General features: G+C 41.9%; 1 protein-coding gene across 16 annotated transcripts in view; it reads left to right on the top strand.

Moving 5' to 3' along the window:
* Nucleotides 1–16,648, top strand: part of atp2b2 (ATPase plasma membrane Ca2+ transporting 2) — a 159,813-nt gene that overhangs the window by 130,205 nt on the left and 12,960 nt on the right. For all 16 annotated transcript variants that reach the window (XM_035388172.1, XM_035388185.1, XM_035388184.1 and 13 more), the window contains 5 exons: nt 10,771–11,012; nt 11,298–11,532; nt 14,640–14,819; nt 15,519–15,606; nt 15,719–15,825. In XM_035388172.1, the coding sequence (XP_035244063.1) occupies nt 10,771–11,012; nt 11,298–11,532; nt 14,640–14,819; nt 15,519–15,606; nt 15,719–15,825 (852 nt within the window). The remainder of the gene's footprint in view (nt 1–10,770; nt 11,013–11,297; nt 11,533–14,639; nt 14,820–15,518; nt 15,607–15,718; nt 15,826–16,648) is intronic.

Consider the following 16,648-nt stretch of genomic DNA (forward strand, 5'->3'; position numbering starts at 1 on the left):
TACCTGTTTGCTTGGCAGCACACAAGTCAATATGCTGATCTGTAATGGTGTTGCAACTGTGTTGCTGAAAAGACTTTTAGACTGCTTCAGAACATTCAACCTCATTCAGTTGCTAGAGGGCATGAATGCTGGTATAGAAGTGAAACGGCTAATTTGAACCACTGTCCCTTGATATATTGTAAATTAAGTTGTGCATTAATTAAACCGTCCCCTCTCAGAATCACATTATAAAATCAATATGTATGTATTCTAAATTAGAAAAAGCCCTGAAGCATAAGGTTTTAATATAGAAACAACCAAAGGTCTTCGGAGTTACTCAAAATGCACTTAAATCCTTTCCAGCATGGGAGGTGTCCTACATTCTTCAGTGCTGGTGGTAATTGGAGTTATCTATTTATTGCCATGTGCTTCACAATTTGTAGATTCTAAAGCCAGAAATTTATTAGAAGCATATTCTCTATTTTGTGATATAGTTCACGGTTTTTTTTTTTTGGGGGGGGTGGGATCTGGTGGCAGAGGGTAGGACCTCCCTACCCGGCTCTTGGGTACAATTTTGAGAATCGCGCACATTATTATACAGTACAGTATTATATTGCATTATGCTGTAAAGGGTTTTCTTACTTGACACTTGTTAATTATGAGGAATGATGCAATGTTAAATAGGGGGTTGCTATTTTATATTTTCATTTAAATATAAGGATCTTGGTTTTTTTGCTCCAAGCTGTAATATTGATTAATAACATGGAATCTTGAAGAAATTACTGACAAATACTATACCAATATATCAATTTCTCACCCACCAACCAGTCAACCAATCACATTTATGAATAGCCCTTATGGAAATGGAATATATTTGATATATATGGTGTCAGTATATCAAATGCACAATATATTGCCAAATATATAAATTATTGTACCTAGAAATATATTATACTGCTGTGATATCATTATATAGTTCTTGCATAAAAATCTTCCTTAGAAAGGAAGTCTAGATGCATTGGAAAGTACTAATCATTTGACAGTTCAGTTTTTTAGTTTTATATATTGTTATGTTGTTAGAATCTCCAGATAAGTGGCTTAGCTGCCCATATCATGACTGCAGCTGGAGCAGGAAAAGGGCGTGGGATTACTTGGTCATGAAATTTAAAAAAAGCATGGATCAGATTAGTATTTTCTGCCAACAGAAATAAATTATACAATCTACAAAGTATACAATCTATTTTCTAAATCAACACAAAATGGCAATTTTATGTTCATTTGCATGACAATTACACAAGTAATGTTATATTGTTTAACCTTGTGTAATGTTATATTATTTAACTGTTCAATTTAAAGGTCAACTCACTGTATATAGATATATGACATTTATATATATATATATATGACATTTAAAGTTAGATATTTGTACTATGGAATCCATAGTTTTTTCCCTATTGCATTTTACGCATAACAATCAAAATCAAAATGTTACATTTTTCCTAAAAATCCCAATTCAGCTTTAAATCCATATTATTCAATACATTCTGTTGTATATCAGATGTAGCACTATCAGAACGTTGTTAGTTTGCTAAGTGACTCACTTTGAAAGTACTTATTTTAATCAGGACATAGAATATTAAAATATGGTGAGAATATATTGTTCAAAAAGGTATTTGTTGCCTCTGCCTTAATTTTATGCTGATTGGGAACAATTCTAGGTCATTTTGTACACAGGAAAATGTGATCCCTAGCAGAACTTGCCTGTAATAGTGTTATGGCGGCATAATGTTTAGAAAAGGAACTTTTACAGTTAAGTGGTATTTTTGTGTCTTTCGGGATCAATACTACATTTCTATCATTCATTGATGGGCAAGTGTACATTTTTAATCACAGAACGACAGAATAAGACAGGATGGGGAGGGGAAATTTAGGTAAAACGTCAGTTGGTAAGTCTTATGTACTCTAAAAGGGGGTCAGGGTGTTCTTGGGAAGTCAATGGATGTTGGTTGAGAAGGAAAGAATGGCTGGGTTCAGACAAGCTGCAAAGGAATGTGCTTAGCTCATGGGGGTGAGGGATGAAGTGGGGTGGGAGGGGGTTTAAAACTGAAAGTGGGCTTAATGAAAGGATTTGTAATTTTAATCTCCTTATTTATGAAAGATGTTGCATCATACAGCAAATGAATCCCACAAAGCCCAGTTTAGAGTCTATGTTCTCCTCATGGTAATTGAGGCAGAAACTAGATCCCCCTACAATGAAGACACCATGGTGTTCTCAGAGAAAAGGAAATGTGGGCATCGCTCTGTAACTGTAACCCTAAATGGTGTCTGAAAATGATTAGCCATGCAAAGAGTCAGAGGGCATTTTCTGTCCGGGACACACAGTTAATTGTGTGTTCACCGAACACTGGGTTTGTCATGAATAGGAACCATACTAGATCTCCTCAGGTTCCATCAGGGACCCTAACAAATGCAAATGCTGGAAGGGAAAAGAGCTCAAAGGAGTGAGTCCCCTCTCCCAGCTGGTTCTCTGTGCAGATGTAAGCGGTCTCCAGGGACAGCCAAAGAAGACTGATAGCTATATAAAGAAGGCTTTGATATCCATATCATTTTAGCTTTCTCCTTTGTAATATAGACTGAAGTCAACAACAATCCCTCTTCAGCATATCATCCTTGCACGGTCTCCCAGTTCTGATTCATACATTTAAGGCAAAGGACCCTGAACTGAAGGCACTGTAATTCCTAAATGTGTGTTGCTTTGTCAATTAAACCATTTTATTCAGTGACCTCAAGAAGGGCATTGCATCTGAGTGCTTAGCTGAGTGCATCACATCAACATCACAAAATGACAAGTCATAATAAAGTGAAAATACAGTTATTTTTGACACCAAAATGGTGGATTCAGATAGTCTAAATAGGATTAATTATACTAATTTGATCTGGTTTCGACTACTCCAAACAGGATTAATTAATGCACTCAGATCCAATTTTGAGCTGTGGGGTGCATGTTAGGTTGGTAAACAGAGTCTCCGAGATACAAATCCTCAGCTATCCCTTGTGAGGAAGCCATATTGGCAATGCTGATTCAGTCTCCCTCCCCAGAGATGAAGACAGTTTTAGAGAGGGAAATGTTTCAGGAGGGGAGAGGCTCAGAAGGAGTGGAGGCCTCCCCTGAGGCAACAGTGTCTCTCCGAGTTCAGATCCCCCGCATCTCAGCCATGATTGGTCAAGGTCACGGTGAGGACATAGGAGAGGCAACTGATATTAGAACTGAAAGGAGCACAGCTTCATATCCAAAACCTGTACTATAACCAGACAGCATAATTTTAACCTCTTGGTTTTTCTTTAACTTTTACTCACAATAAAAGTAAGTGTACGATTTGGTGTGCTCAGGAGACACCGCCATTAATTTAGCCAAACATTGTTGTTTTTTTTTTAAACAAAAGAAATGACAAAAGCCAAATTCACAGAGCTGAGGCTCAGATCCAAAAGGAGATTTTCGGCGAAACGAAGGAGCCAGCACAGCGCGTGAGTGTGCTGATCCTCCCGGAGCCGGCTCTGTATCCTGAACCGCGGCGCGACTTCCTCTGAGCGCAGACGCAGGTTGCCCGCGCCATCTGCTTCGTGAACCTTTTGGGTCACAGGCCAGGGAGGCCAGTTCCACTGCTGATGTCACACGCTCTGAATCATTGATAGTGCCTTTGAGCCAAATTCCTGACCAGCCTCGATTCCCAGCACTGCACGTCAAAGAGACAGAGGATTACAAAGTGCCAATTAACTGTCCTCCGAAGATGTGGCGCATTTCTGTCATTGACAGATCTACTACAAGAGAAGTTAACAGTGGTAGAGACGATGAGGCAATTGAGTGGCCAGCTGCATACTTGAGAGTTGATAACGGTGTGTACAAAAATCTGCTCTGTGAGAAATTGATCTTTATTTTGTTCTGCAGTGTTAGAATCAGTGACAAGTTACACATGCTCTTATTTTCCTATCCCTTTGCTCATTTTATCCCCTTAATAAGCAAATTTGTTAATTATGTTCTCTTGACCTTAAATCTCATAATGATCAATATATACTGTATACTGTCTCATCAGATGGCATGACTGATGCTGATCATTAAGTTACATGAAGCAGTTTAATAGCAAAAGGGTAAGGAAATCTACTAACCAAAGCACGAACCAACTTTTTGAACTTATTAATATGAATACTGTCATCCACATATTAGTCATACAATAACCATGGAAACTACAGTGTAATTTACATGTTCAAGCCTGTCCATAGAGATGCTGTTTTCTTAATTGTAATTTTAATTTTTTGTAATTTTAATTGTATATTTCTTTACATAATTTGTATGTCCTTAGGCAGCACATACTCCTGTCTACTGGATCCTGCGTGCCTCTTTGCACACCATGAGTTTACAAAAAAATTAGTGACTTCAACAGCTATGGCTAGAAGCAAAGAATGCATTTTCTTTGTATGTGGACAGCCATTTTAAGCTTCATAAGCAGGAATTTGGAACAATCTTGCAGACTAAAATGTATATGTATTAGCAATATGATACATACTTTTTCATCATACAACGTGACATAACCAATACAATCAGTAGTGGGGAGAAATAATTCCCTCACAAAATATATGACTGCACGACCTCAATAAACAGAGATGAGCTTAGTACTGCATGCAGTGCATTGCACTGAAAAGGGCAATCAGTATAAAATGCATATTGCAATCTTGTAGTTACAGCAGGAAGCATGTAATAACCTGGCCAGGTTGCAGGGCTGGAATGCAAAACTGCCTGCACTGAAGCATGATAGTCCAGTCTGTTTCAAGGTCATTCTTCAGTCAAGGTCATTTCAGACTAGATAAAATATTTTGAAAATAAATAGAAAAGCCTACCTTCATATATATTTTTAAGGGTCTTTAATTTTCAAAATAATTACAGATGAATGTAGTGTTTACATTATTAAGCAAAATTTCACAATCAGTAAGCAGCTTCTGAAATGTATGTTTCTTATATAAATTATTATTTTTTTGGGTGATTGCAATGTATTATATGAATTGGGGTTAGATTCTAGATAATGTAATGGGAGTTTTCTCATTTCTGATCTATTCATCATTACTATACCTGTGGCGTTGTTAGATAACATAATAGAATGACTCAATTCTATTAACATAGTGTGTCAGCAGACTGAACACAGTCTTTCGAATCTGGCTTGAACCCGCAAACTTAGTGTTATAACAGACTGCAGATTCGGTGGTCTGGAAGCATGTATATCCATTAGAGAAAAAAGGTTAGCATAACGTCCGTGAACAAGTTTATTATGGCGTGAATAGGAGCTATTCACATCTTATCACAACTTCCGTCTCCAGTCTCAAGCTGGCTTCTGCCTTTCAACGTTTGAGGCCCAAAAGGATCGAAGCATCAATGCGCAGTGGCCGTTTGATGTGATCAAACATTATTTGAAAGCTGTCGGGGGAAGGTGACGCACCCCTGCCATGCCACAGGAAATCCATCTCATATTGATGATGCACTTTGTTAAGATGACAAAAAAAAAAAGGCTGAGTCACTGCAGCAGAAACGGGCGGTCTCCCTCCTGACCCCCGCCGAGCTCCGTGAACCCGCTCTCTGAAGTGGCAGAACCAGAGCCTTCGCTCTTGCGCTCCTTTCAAAGTGGCTTCCCCCCTTCCTTTTAATTATGCATCCGAGCCACCGGTCGATCGCTCACCTTGTTTCCTCGCGAGGGGGGCCGCCCGCCTCTCGCCCCTGCGACTGAAAGAGTTAAGGAGAAAATGACCTTATTGGGGACGCAGGGGGAGTGCAGCGGGGCCCCGTGGCTCCAGGAATGTAGAGCGCTGGGCCTGCGGTGAAGCAGGCAGGGGGAGGAACAGATTTGGTGGCGATAAAACCGCGCTAAAGAGGAAATGCCTTTGCCAGCCCTCTCCCTGCCATATGCCGGAGCTCACCGGAGAGCGTGTTGACCGGGGAGCAGGCAGCTGCTCTGCCATCGCCACCGAGCCAGCTCCCCTCCCAAACACGCAGGGACCACGTCAGACCACACCGCACACCCTCGCACGGTCACCTTCTCCGGTCTGGTTTGCTGGGGAGGCGGGGTTTTTCACAGAGTTTCATCAGAGTGAAAATGTCTCCTTTGCAGGGCAAAATGTCCCCCTGAATCCGTTTAACTGTAGAACTGTTAAATAGTTTTCTGTTAAATTTGCGCATGTTGTGTCTTGTTTACTTTATTTTAAATGTACAATTTAGTTGTCCTGCAAGAGAATGACACTGGGGGTCTGCGGGTTTTAGGTGCGTTTCTGCACTTAGAGCATTTCATTTAAGTTATTGACTGGCTAAAGAATGCTCAAACCATGCTTCCTAATCCTTGCTTCTGGTTGAAAGAAAACCGTAAAAACCTGCCACCACTGTGGTCCTTCAGGACTTACGTTGGATACCTTTTGTAAAGACTATTCCCATTAGTTCCAATAGCTGACTATTTGAATAATAGCAGTAAAAAATATGATGGTTTTTTGAAAACACTTTCATTATACAGTATATGCTTTGGATCATACCTCGATCTTTCCACTAATTAATTAGCCACCAGAGATGAGGAAAAATTACTGCACCTGTGTCAGGAGATCTTTATCAGAGTTCCTTGAAGATGTTATGACCAGATGTTCCATTTATACACTCACTGCAGGGAACTATAAAGTTCTGTGTTGCTAGGAGACGCTCTGCAGTAATTGGGGGTTCTTAATACCTTCCTGTCAACTAGAGGTCAAGATTCCTTGTATTGTATGTCTTGTAGAGCAAATATTGTAGGTGATGTTGAGTAGAGGATGTTCTTAATGCAATTTTTTCGTCAGAAGGAATGCAGATATAAAACATTTTAAAATAATATTGGGCACCGTCAACATTTTTAAGATTTCACTAAAAATCATTGGTAAGCGGATTGCTTTAGCCCAGTGATTTGTGTTATTCCAGGTCTTTTCTGCTAAAAACAGTGCTTCTTCTAATCAGACCTTGCATAATAGATTTATGTTTGGAGGCCTTCAAGGTGTACTTTCTCATTTGATATTACTATTCTCTGATTTCTCTCCCGCCCACGTTGAGAGGAAGTGCTCTGTCTCAGGAAGGCAGGGGAAAATGAAATCATCCTGCGGAAATTCTCCCAGGAAATGCTTTTTCTCTTTCTTTTTCCTGATGATTTGCCTGGTGTAGTCGCTTGACGAATTGGTGTTGGGCTGCCATTTATGTAATCATCAGCACTGTCTCATCTCATCCTTCTCCAGGAGACCTGGGGCATGGCAGGACACATGCAGTTCAATGCAAAGTATTGGGACAGACACAATTTTGATTGTTTTGGCTCTGCAGTCCAGCACATTGGATTAGAAATAAAACAATGAATATGAGGTTAAAGTGCATACTGACAGCTTTAATTTGAGGGTGTTTACATCCATATCGGGTGACCCCCATATGAATTATATCCCTTTTTATACCTAGGGATCTATGTGCGTGCACACGCACACACACACACACACACACGTATATATATATATATATATGTGTGTGTATGTGTATGTGGCGGAGGGAGGAGCAGTTTTTGTATGTATGTGCACTTGTACACACACGCACGCACACACACATATGTATACACACTGTGTGCGTATGTGTTGGTGTGGGGGGGGGGGGTGTTTGTGTGTGTCTGGGTCTTGGGTGGTGCACATGCAGCTGAATTTACCTACTCTACTTTGTCCTGCACTATATTGCTTGGTCTGCACTGTTTCTTTCCTGTAATATGGTCTAAAATGGAAGCAATTTCAGGTAATTTCAGACAAATTGTGTCTCTGCCTGTTGTTGCGGCTGCCTGGCTAGAAATAAAAGAACAAGAGCCATGTGCAGCGAAGTCCACCCTCTGAGACGCAAGCAGAGAAAAGCCTGGAAACATCAGAGGACACAGGATGTGCTGCATCCCCTGTAAAGGTCACCTCTGAATCCCCTGCTGATCTCAAGAAGCACATTAGCTTCAGCCTCACAGGGAAATACAAATGAACAGTTACAAATAGGGAGCCACACCTTAAAGATAAATGTCTTTAGGTTTCTCTGCCCCAGATGCAGAGGTCCATAAAATGGTAATCCCCGCACAGAGTATGACTATCTATCACAGTAGCTCCATACACTAGCATTTAAGAAACATTTTAAGTGTTATTCTGTCCTGTTTCTTTAACCCTTATGCGCTGGTCATACGCAATAAATGTTCGACAGGAAATATGAATGAGAATTGATGAAATAGCACAGACTGTATTGGTCTTGCATGTTTTAGCTGCTAACTAAAGTAATAGGTGACAGTGAAGTATTAATGATGTTCTGTATTAATTATGTCATGTGGGCTGTGAGGCATGTCATAAGGACACATTAATATGCTATCTAGCTGTTTTGTAATTGTTATATAGATCTTATGACTGTGTTGCGTACGGTGTGCATTCAAAATTGCAGTTTGACAATGCTAGACAATGCCAGAGACATTATTGGCCTGCAGATCTCATACAAAGCATATGCCTGTATCGAGCCATATTTATCTGACTGATTTAACAAACAAAAAAATACACTAAATAATGGAAGGTTCATAAATCACTGTAGTAAGAAACCGATATTCAGGGATACGTATAATGGACCGATTACTGTCTAAGTTCTGTCATATACCTTATATACCAATAACAGACTCCAGGCGATCAAAAGGCTAGAATCAAAGATACTGAAAGCTCTCTTATACCTGTGCTAAGGAAGCAATAGAGCACACCTGACTTATCAGAAGCACCAATGAAGCCATTTGCCCCAAACATTATGATGCCCTGAAATGTGGGAACTATTTATAAAAAGTGCTGTAATTTCTACGTGGTGAAACCAAAGTGTATAAAAATTCCCTTAAATGAAAGCTGAGAATGTGCACTTTGACCACATGTGGATTGTTTGATTACATGTAAAATTGTGGAGTACAGAGCCAATAAAATCAATCAATCAATAAAAGATATGTCTTTGTCCCAAACCATATGGCACTCACTGTATATATATATATATTTATGGACAAGCAATTAACTTTTACCAAAGCCCCTTTTTAACTCAAGTGATATCAAGTAAAAAAAAAATCTGCCAAGAGATCATATCTATGTTATTTTGTCCCACTTCTAAAGTGACTGTAACAACGTAGTGAGACTGATAGAATCCAGTGTCTTGCTGTAATCATTGCTGTAAGAATCTATCAGAAAATGTCAGCTTCAAACCAGCATCCTGTTAAATTGTAATGAAATATAATGACAGTTCCATCCCATCCTAATGACGGAACTATGGCCAGATTATAGCATTGTCTGCTGTGAAAAAGCTGAGTTACGATTGATATAAAGCTCCTTTATAGGAATGTGTTGCTAGGTGAAGTACTTTAGACATACTATAAATGTGTAAATAGAGTATACTGCAAATATTCAGTATTTGTTGCCCTAATAATCTCTGGAATTGAAGAATTTTCCAACTGCATCCCTTCCTTTAGAGTTTAAAATATTCCACAATGTGTTACGTTTTTAAACAATCTTTTATTGTTTATATATAAATATACTTTTTTGTTAGAAGCAGTATTAAGGAGTGACATCATCAGGATAGTCTGTAGTGCGCCTGTGTACGTGCGTGCGTGCGTGCGTGCATGCGTGCACACATTCACGTGTATCTGTGTTTACTTTGGTGCCGGTATACTGCATCTTTGCTGGGGATCATCATTGGGGGAGCTCATGAAGTGAGACTAGTGTTAGCACTCCCATTAGTCCAAGGCGCCAGATCGAAAGCCCCATTGGGCCAACCTGACAGATCTGTGGCCTCTCACAGAGAGCCCCCGAGCCATCTCCCCTTCACTTCGCCCAACCGCCGTTTATTTCCATGGCAACAACAGGGAGCTGCGGCCCATGGAAACATCAGAGGATAAATCCTACCTCTCCACTCGCCCGGTGATAGCCATGGAGGCAGGACGTATCATCTCACATTAGCCAGGGAAGCGTCTGAGAAACGAGGCTGCGTTCATGGGAGAACAAGCAGGGCGCTGCAGCAAAATGTCGCTGCTCAGAAATTTCACAAGCTTATACACTGATATGTCCCTGACGTACAGCCAGGTATCCTTCCTGGAAATGCAGATAGTAGTTTATAGAATGGTACAGTCTTTCAGCTTTGCTTTCGGCTGCCTGTATTTTTTTTTTTTTTTTTTATAGTGCAGCGTCAGAAATTTTGTAAAATTTTTGCTCATCCTCTGTCATGGCATATGGGTGCAAGGAGGGGGGGCCAAGCTCTGTGTTTGTCAGGTCTCTGCCTCAGTTTGGTGTGACTGACATTTTGGAGTCTGACTGTAAATCCATCCCAAATCTTGCACTTCGTATGTGGAATTTGGCTCTCAAATGAGTGCGTAGCTGACAATAGTCTTGGATGAAGATGATGTGTCCTACATGGGACAAGTGTGCATGTAGTTTCTGCTTTGTTTTACAGTAAGGTTGAGTGTACAAATGTTATCCATATTATATTATTTCCAGACCAATACCACTTTAATGATTGTAACGTATTGATGTTAATCTATGTATTATAACAGTGGATAGTTTGTGAACAAACCTAATTCCTACATTGTGCATGTAATATTAGTTTTGTTGAATGTGTATACAAACCTTGATTATAAACAGACGGTAGGTATTCTCAGATGGGACAGTCCCAGAAGGGCAGAGGTGCATGTGTTGACCTTCCCATGTCCTTCTCTCCCTGTTTGTCCCCAGCCTCCTGACAAAGAGGGCGGTCTCCCAAAGCAGGTGGGGAACAAGACAGAGTGTGGCCTACTGGGCTTTGTGCTGGACCTCAAACGGGACTATCAGCCCATTCGAGACCAGATGCCAGAAGAGAAGCTCTACAAGGTCTACACCTTCAACTCCGTGCGCAAGTCCATGAGCACCGTCATCAAACTGCCTGATGGCAGCTTCAAGATGTACAGCAAAGGAGCTTCAGAGATCGTGCTGAAAAAGTGAGCGAGCGACTTTGGGCTGGGAGCCACAGAATTGTGGATGCATTTGGTACTGGTACAGTTACTTATTTGTGGGAACCACAGATTTAGGAACTGGTTTGGTAGTGGTGAGAATTGGGAGTTATTGTTATTGGGTGATGTGACAGTTCCATATAAGCGTAGGCTTGTTGCACTATTAGCTTTTAGTGGTAATGAGCTGTGGGAGTGTGTACCAGCACACCTTCCTTAATGGTCTCGCCCAGGCCCTTCCAGTAAACCCTGACTCCGCCCTCCCGTTCTGCTCAGATGCTCCCGTGTCCTGAACGAGGCGGGCGAGCCGCGTGTCTTTCGGCCCCGGGACAAGGACGAAATGGTGAAGAAGGTGATCGAGCCAATGGCATGCGACGGGCTGAGGACCATTTGCGTGGCGTACCGCGACTTCCCGGCGGACCCCGAACCAGAGTGGGACAACGAGAACGACATCCTGTCTGAGCTGACCGCAGTCTGCGTGGTTGGAATCGAGGACCCTGTCAGACCCGAGGTAAAGAAACCGTTACACCTTACAAGTTCTCTTACAGTTACCACTTCTCAGACTTACATGGTAATGGTCTATTTACTGTATACTCTTACGTGGTACAGGCACCTTCCCACAATATGTCACTGACAATATCACAGTGAGCAATCTTCAGTATTCACCATACAGTACATACATACTGTACCTTCTTATATTGTGTGTATCTTCCCACAACATTTTTAGAAAAAGCAGGCTGTACTCTACTACTACTACATGAGTGCCCTGCACACTGGCATTTCAGCAGTTGCCTTCATCAGCGTGCTGGACTGTGTCAAAGAAAGTTACACACTTCCCATAATATGGCATCGCACAGTATATACGGAGAATGGTGAACTCTTTTTATCGATGAGAATGAGAAAAATATTTTAATGCTGTAGGTTCCTGTAATTGTTAGATATCATGGTCTTGAAAAATTTTAGTAACATTATTATTATAGATCATTATTGTTAGTAAGATAGTTTTAGTGTTGCCATGGAAAGTGAAATGCCGTAGTGCCTAGGACCTCAAAGTCCTTTTTACAAAAGATCTTCATAATATTTGATTATCCTGAAAGGATCTTTCAGATCTACACAAAATGTAAGTTCAATCCAGTGCTAAGATGAAAGCAAAATGAAAACTCAAAAATGGAATTTGGTTCAGAAGCAATTTCACAGTTGCAATCCTCTGAATAAAAGAGAAAGAGGGTTGAAAAGTGTGTCCTTAGCGAGCAGCCATTCAGCACCCATGAAGGAATTTTTAAAAATCAAATCTTACTCGTGCATTATTAAGCTATCTCCTTTGAACTCTCTCTATTTCCCTCTCGTGTCTGGGGCTATGCTCTGTAATTGACAGAGTGTTGAAGGCTCCTTCAAGAAGGAAACATCTGAATGAAAATAGAATTATAGAAAGATGGAGTATCAAACACCCTTGTGTACAATTTTGTGACCTTGAAATGGAAGCGCAAGGATCTTCTCATTGTCTGGGAATGAATTACACACAGTGTTTTACTGATTAACCAGGCACCTGGAGTGAGATTGTTTGTTGGAGAGAAGAGGCTTAAAGCAACGCTCTCCCTGATCAGCCATCTCAAAGAGTGCAGAATGCACTAATTTGATAGCGCCAACGCTCCCCTTAAAAACCCACAGCGACAGTCATCATCAAGTTTGGCGGGCGGTCTAGGCCGATGGCCGATGCAATGGGAGCTCCCAAAAAAGGGCGGGGGAAGGGGGGGGGGGGGGGGGGGGGGGGGGGCGGAGGGGTCGTTTCGGTCACCTGGAGTTACCCAGACTTCTGGAATTAGGGATGACTTTGCTACCTGCACATATGTTGATTTTACAGGCGTTTTTTCTCCTTGGTGGTTCATTAAAATTCACAAATGTCGCTGCAGAGGGTACCCACCCCTCCCCTCACCACCGTGCCTGTTTTATGTCCCGAGGGTATGACCATTTCAGATATTCATTTTGAACAAGCTACATTATTGACGGAGCAATTTAGAAGTCATTCAGATCCTGCGTCTGCTGTGAAATAGGCCTTATTTTCAGAGAATAATTGCTTCAAATAAAAGTCCTTTGAATATGCTGCTTGATGATATTCAAACAAGGTTTGGATGCCGTTGTACTCTGGCATGAATTAATGTAGGGAAAACAGAACGCTGCAGTCATAGACGGAGTGAAATTAAATTTTAAGATCTCATTTAGGTGAAGTGAGCCATTTAACAATACAATTTTTTTTTTTTGTGGGGGGGGGGGGGGCAGCAGGGAGTGGCAGTTGTGGTGAGGTGGAGATTTGTCCATCTAAGAATTGCTCATTAGAATTTGAATCAATGGAGAAAGGGTGAACAGAAAACTGCATTAGAGAGAGTGCGCTTAATGTCTGATGTTACAGTCACCTATCACCTCTGCCTCTGTGCATAATTAATGGAGCTATTCCTCCTCCGTCTGTGTCTCCAATGAGCTTAAGTGAGGCTTCACAGGAGCCTTTACAGAGCGTCTGCGATCTCCGAAAAGCTGTCTGTCCAAATAGATATCATCGGTGCTTTGCCAAAGGAGCCCAGACCCACTCTAATTTCTGCACCCAAAGCTAACCATCATCACACCGTGTGGCTGGTCTCAGTGTCTGCACACCAGGGGTTTATTCTCAAAACATACCAGGAGTTACAAATCAGGGATGAAATTCATGAAATGTGCACAATACAATGACAATAATAAAAAACAAAAAAGTAAATCAGTCATAAAAACCACACCTTTCATGTCACAGGCATCAGATTTAATTCCAGAGTTAACACATGCTACCACAAAGAGCTCTGTGAATACTTGCCAGCAATAGAGCAAGTAATGCGCTAATGCACTTGCTGCAGTGTACTGCTACTGTGCTGCAGATCTCCTCACACTTTTTTACTGTTTTGTGGAGGGCAGATTCAGGGTGGATTAATGTTGCAATACTGCGACATGGAAATGCACGCGGCACAGTGACCTCTAATTATCCAATTATCGCTTCTGTTTTGCTATATAGTATATCAGTACTACTTTCGGTTCTACATTTGGGTTTCATTATTGTCTTCACAGTTTATGAAATCTGTTCAAATGAAGATCTTCATTTTCACAAAAATAAGTAATAAAAAAAATAACATCCTGGTGCAAACAGCATATTTTTGGCATTCTCTTGATGTTGTTTTCTTTTCTTCGTCTTGCGTGCATACGGACCGCTTCCTTTGGTCTTCGTGTCAGATTCCAGCTCCACTAATTATGACTGCACACAGTCTGAAGTAAATGCGGGAGAATTGGGATTGGCGTTTGATGTTAAACACGCCGCCTTGTTATCTGACCCCCAGTGTAATAAGAGGAAGCCTCTTAATGAGGCCGTAGAGCGCGGTGTTGGTGCGGCGGGGTGGTCAGCGCCCGGTGCTCGCGCCGCACTGCGGCCGGCCTGCTCCCTCACCGCTGGCCTCCTCTGATCTGGTGTCACCATGGGGCGTGTGGGCTGGAGGAGCGAACACGCCCACGCTGCCCTTTCCATCAAAGGAGGAGAGGAACATCTGAAACATGGAGGGGGTTCGGCCTCTCACCCTGCGCGTGTGTGCGCGTCCGCGTCCGCAGGTGCCCGACGCCATCCAGAAGTGCCAGCGCGCCGGCATCACCGTGCGCATGGTGACCGGGGACAACATCAACACGGCCCGCGCCATCGCCATCAAGTGTGGCATCATCCACCCTGGGGAGGACTTCCTGTGCATCGATGGAAAAGAGTTCAACCGGAGGATTCGCAACGAGAAGGGAGAGGTATGAACTGCACTGTGCCTTTTGCTACAGGGACCCCCAAATCTCACTGTGCCCTTACAACAATGGCTCCCAAACCGCACTTGTCCTTTACAACAGTTGGTCCCGAACTGTATGTGCCCTTACAACAATGGCTCCAAAAAAACTACTGTGCACTTACAACAATGACTCCCAAACTTTACTGTGCCCTTACAAAAATGGCTCCCATACTGTATTGTGCCCTAACAATATGATCAATAGTGATATGATAGTGGCTTTAGAGGTTTGTGATATGATTAGATCACGGGTTATACACGCCTCCTCTAGTCTGTTAAATAGCCACTGCATTGCAGCATGCAGTGAGTACTGAATAAAAATTGCAGACGTAATATTTTTAGCTGTTGGGTTCTTCATTCACAGAGTAGTGCCTTGAGATTAAAATGTTTGGGAATCACTAGACTCAAAGGCACATTATCCAAGCAAATTTTAAATAAGTGTTTTCCTTCATCATGACAATCATTCCACAATTTTTAAGGCAAATCTGCTATTGCATCCATAATAGAATGGAAAAATATAAACCGATATGCTGTTTGAATGTGGAATACTCTATCTGTCCAAACCCTTCCCGGTATAAGGCATGCAGGGGCACTATAAGGGCAGATTCCTCTATAACAGACAATACGTTTTGGTGGGTGTGTGACAGTACCTTGCTGTCCTCTGCAGGTGGAGCAGGAGCGGATAGATAAGGTTTGGCCCAAGCTGAGGGTGCTGGCCAGATCCTCTCCCACCGACAAACACACCCTGGTCAAAGGTTGGTGTCGTCACGTTCCCGCCTTCTGCTGCATTACTGCAGGAACATGCTGGAAGGCTCGTTAGAGCACTGGTGGAGTACAGGTGTGTGTGTGTGTGTGTGTGTCTGTCAGGTATTATCGACAGCACGCTGGTGGACCAGAGGCAGGTAGTTGCTGTGACTGGAGATGGAACGAATGATGGTCCTGCTCTGAAGAAGGCAGACGTGGGCTTCGCCATGGTAGGAGCGCGGTCTTTTCATTGGGAAACAGGGAAAAAAAAATCCATATGATCCATTCCTGCATAGAGACAGGGAAATCTCAGAGATCGCACTGCAGTACAATTAAGTTGCATTATAATGAAATCCTCTTTTATCCCTGCGCTATTTGCAAAACTACGCTGTGATGCTCCACCTTGCATTGTCCTGATGGAACTACAGCACCCCTTAGTGTAAATACTGGGTATTTGCAGTTTCTAAATATTTGCGGAAGCCAACAGTCCAGTACAGACTGTTTTGCTGCAGTAACATGTTTGCTACCATATTAAACTTAAAGCCATCAGTTAATTTATCTGATTATTCAGTGTACAGTTTTTTGAGTTACAACAGTTATTCATTTAACTGACATTCATGAGACTTTGCACTCCTGCCCACCATTTTCATCCACATTATAGCATTCCACGGTGGGTTCTTTTTGTGTGCTATTGTGCTCGGTTCTGTGTCTTGCCCCGGCACAGAAGAATAGATGTCTTTCTGTTTTTGCACTTCAAATGAACCCCGGGTTCCCTGCAGCCTCTCTCTCCCGTCTGCGGTTCTGTGATAAAGTCATGCATCTCTCCTGGCAGAGGTATCCCTTGGGCTAGTCTTTGAAAAAAAAAAAAGAACATATTTAAGACCATGGCACATAGAACGCGCAGAAAAAGCAGTGAGGGCATTAGTATTTACCTTTTGATTCTTTCTGAAGGTTGGCTACAGTATTAGACTTTCACTCACCTCTGATACTGGCATAAAATTAAAAAAGGTATTTTCAGCATGTCATACACTGGCATATAAAGATGGTTGGTTA

The sequence above is a fragment of the Anguilla anguilla genome, chromosome 13, assembly GCF_013347855.1.
Source record: "Anguilla anguilla isolate fAngAng1 chromosome 13, fAngAng1.pri, whole genome shotgun sequence".
Classification (NCBI taxonomy): Eukaryota; Metazoa; Chordata; class Actinopteri; order Anguilliformes; family Anguillidae; genus Anguilla; species Anguilla anguilla.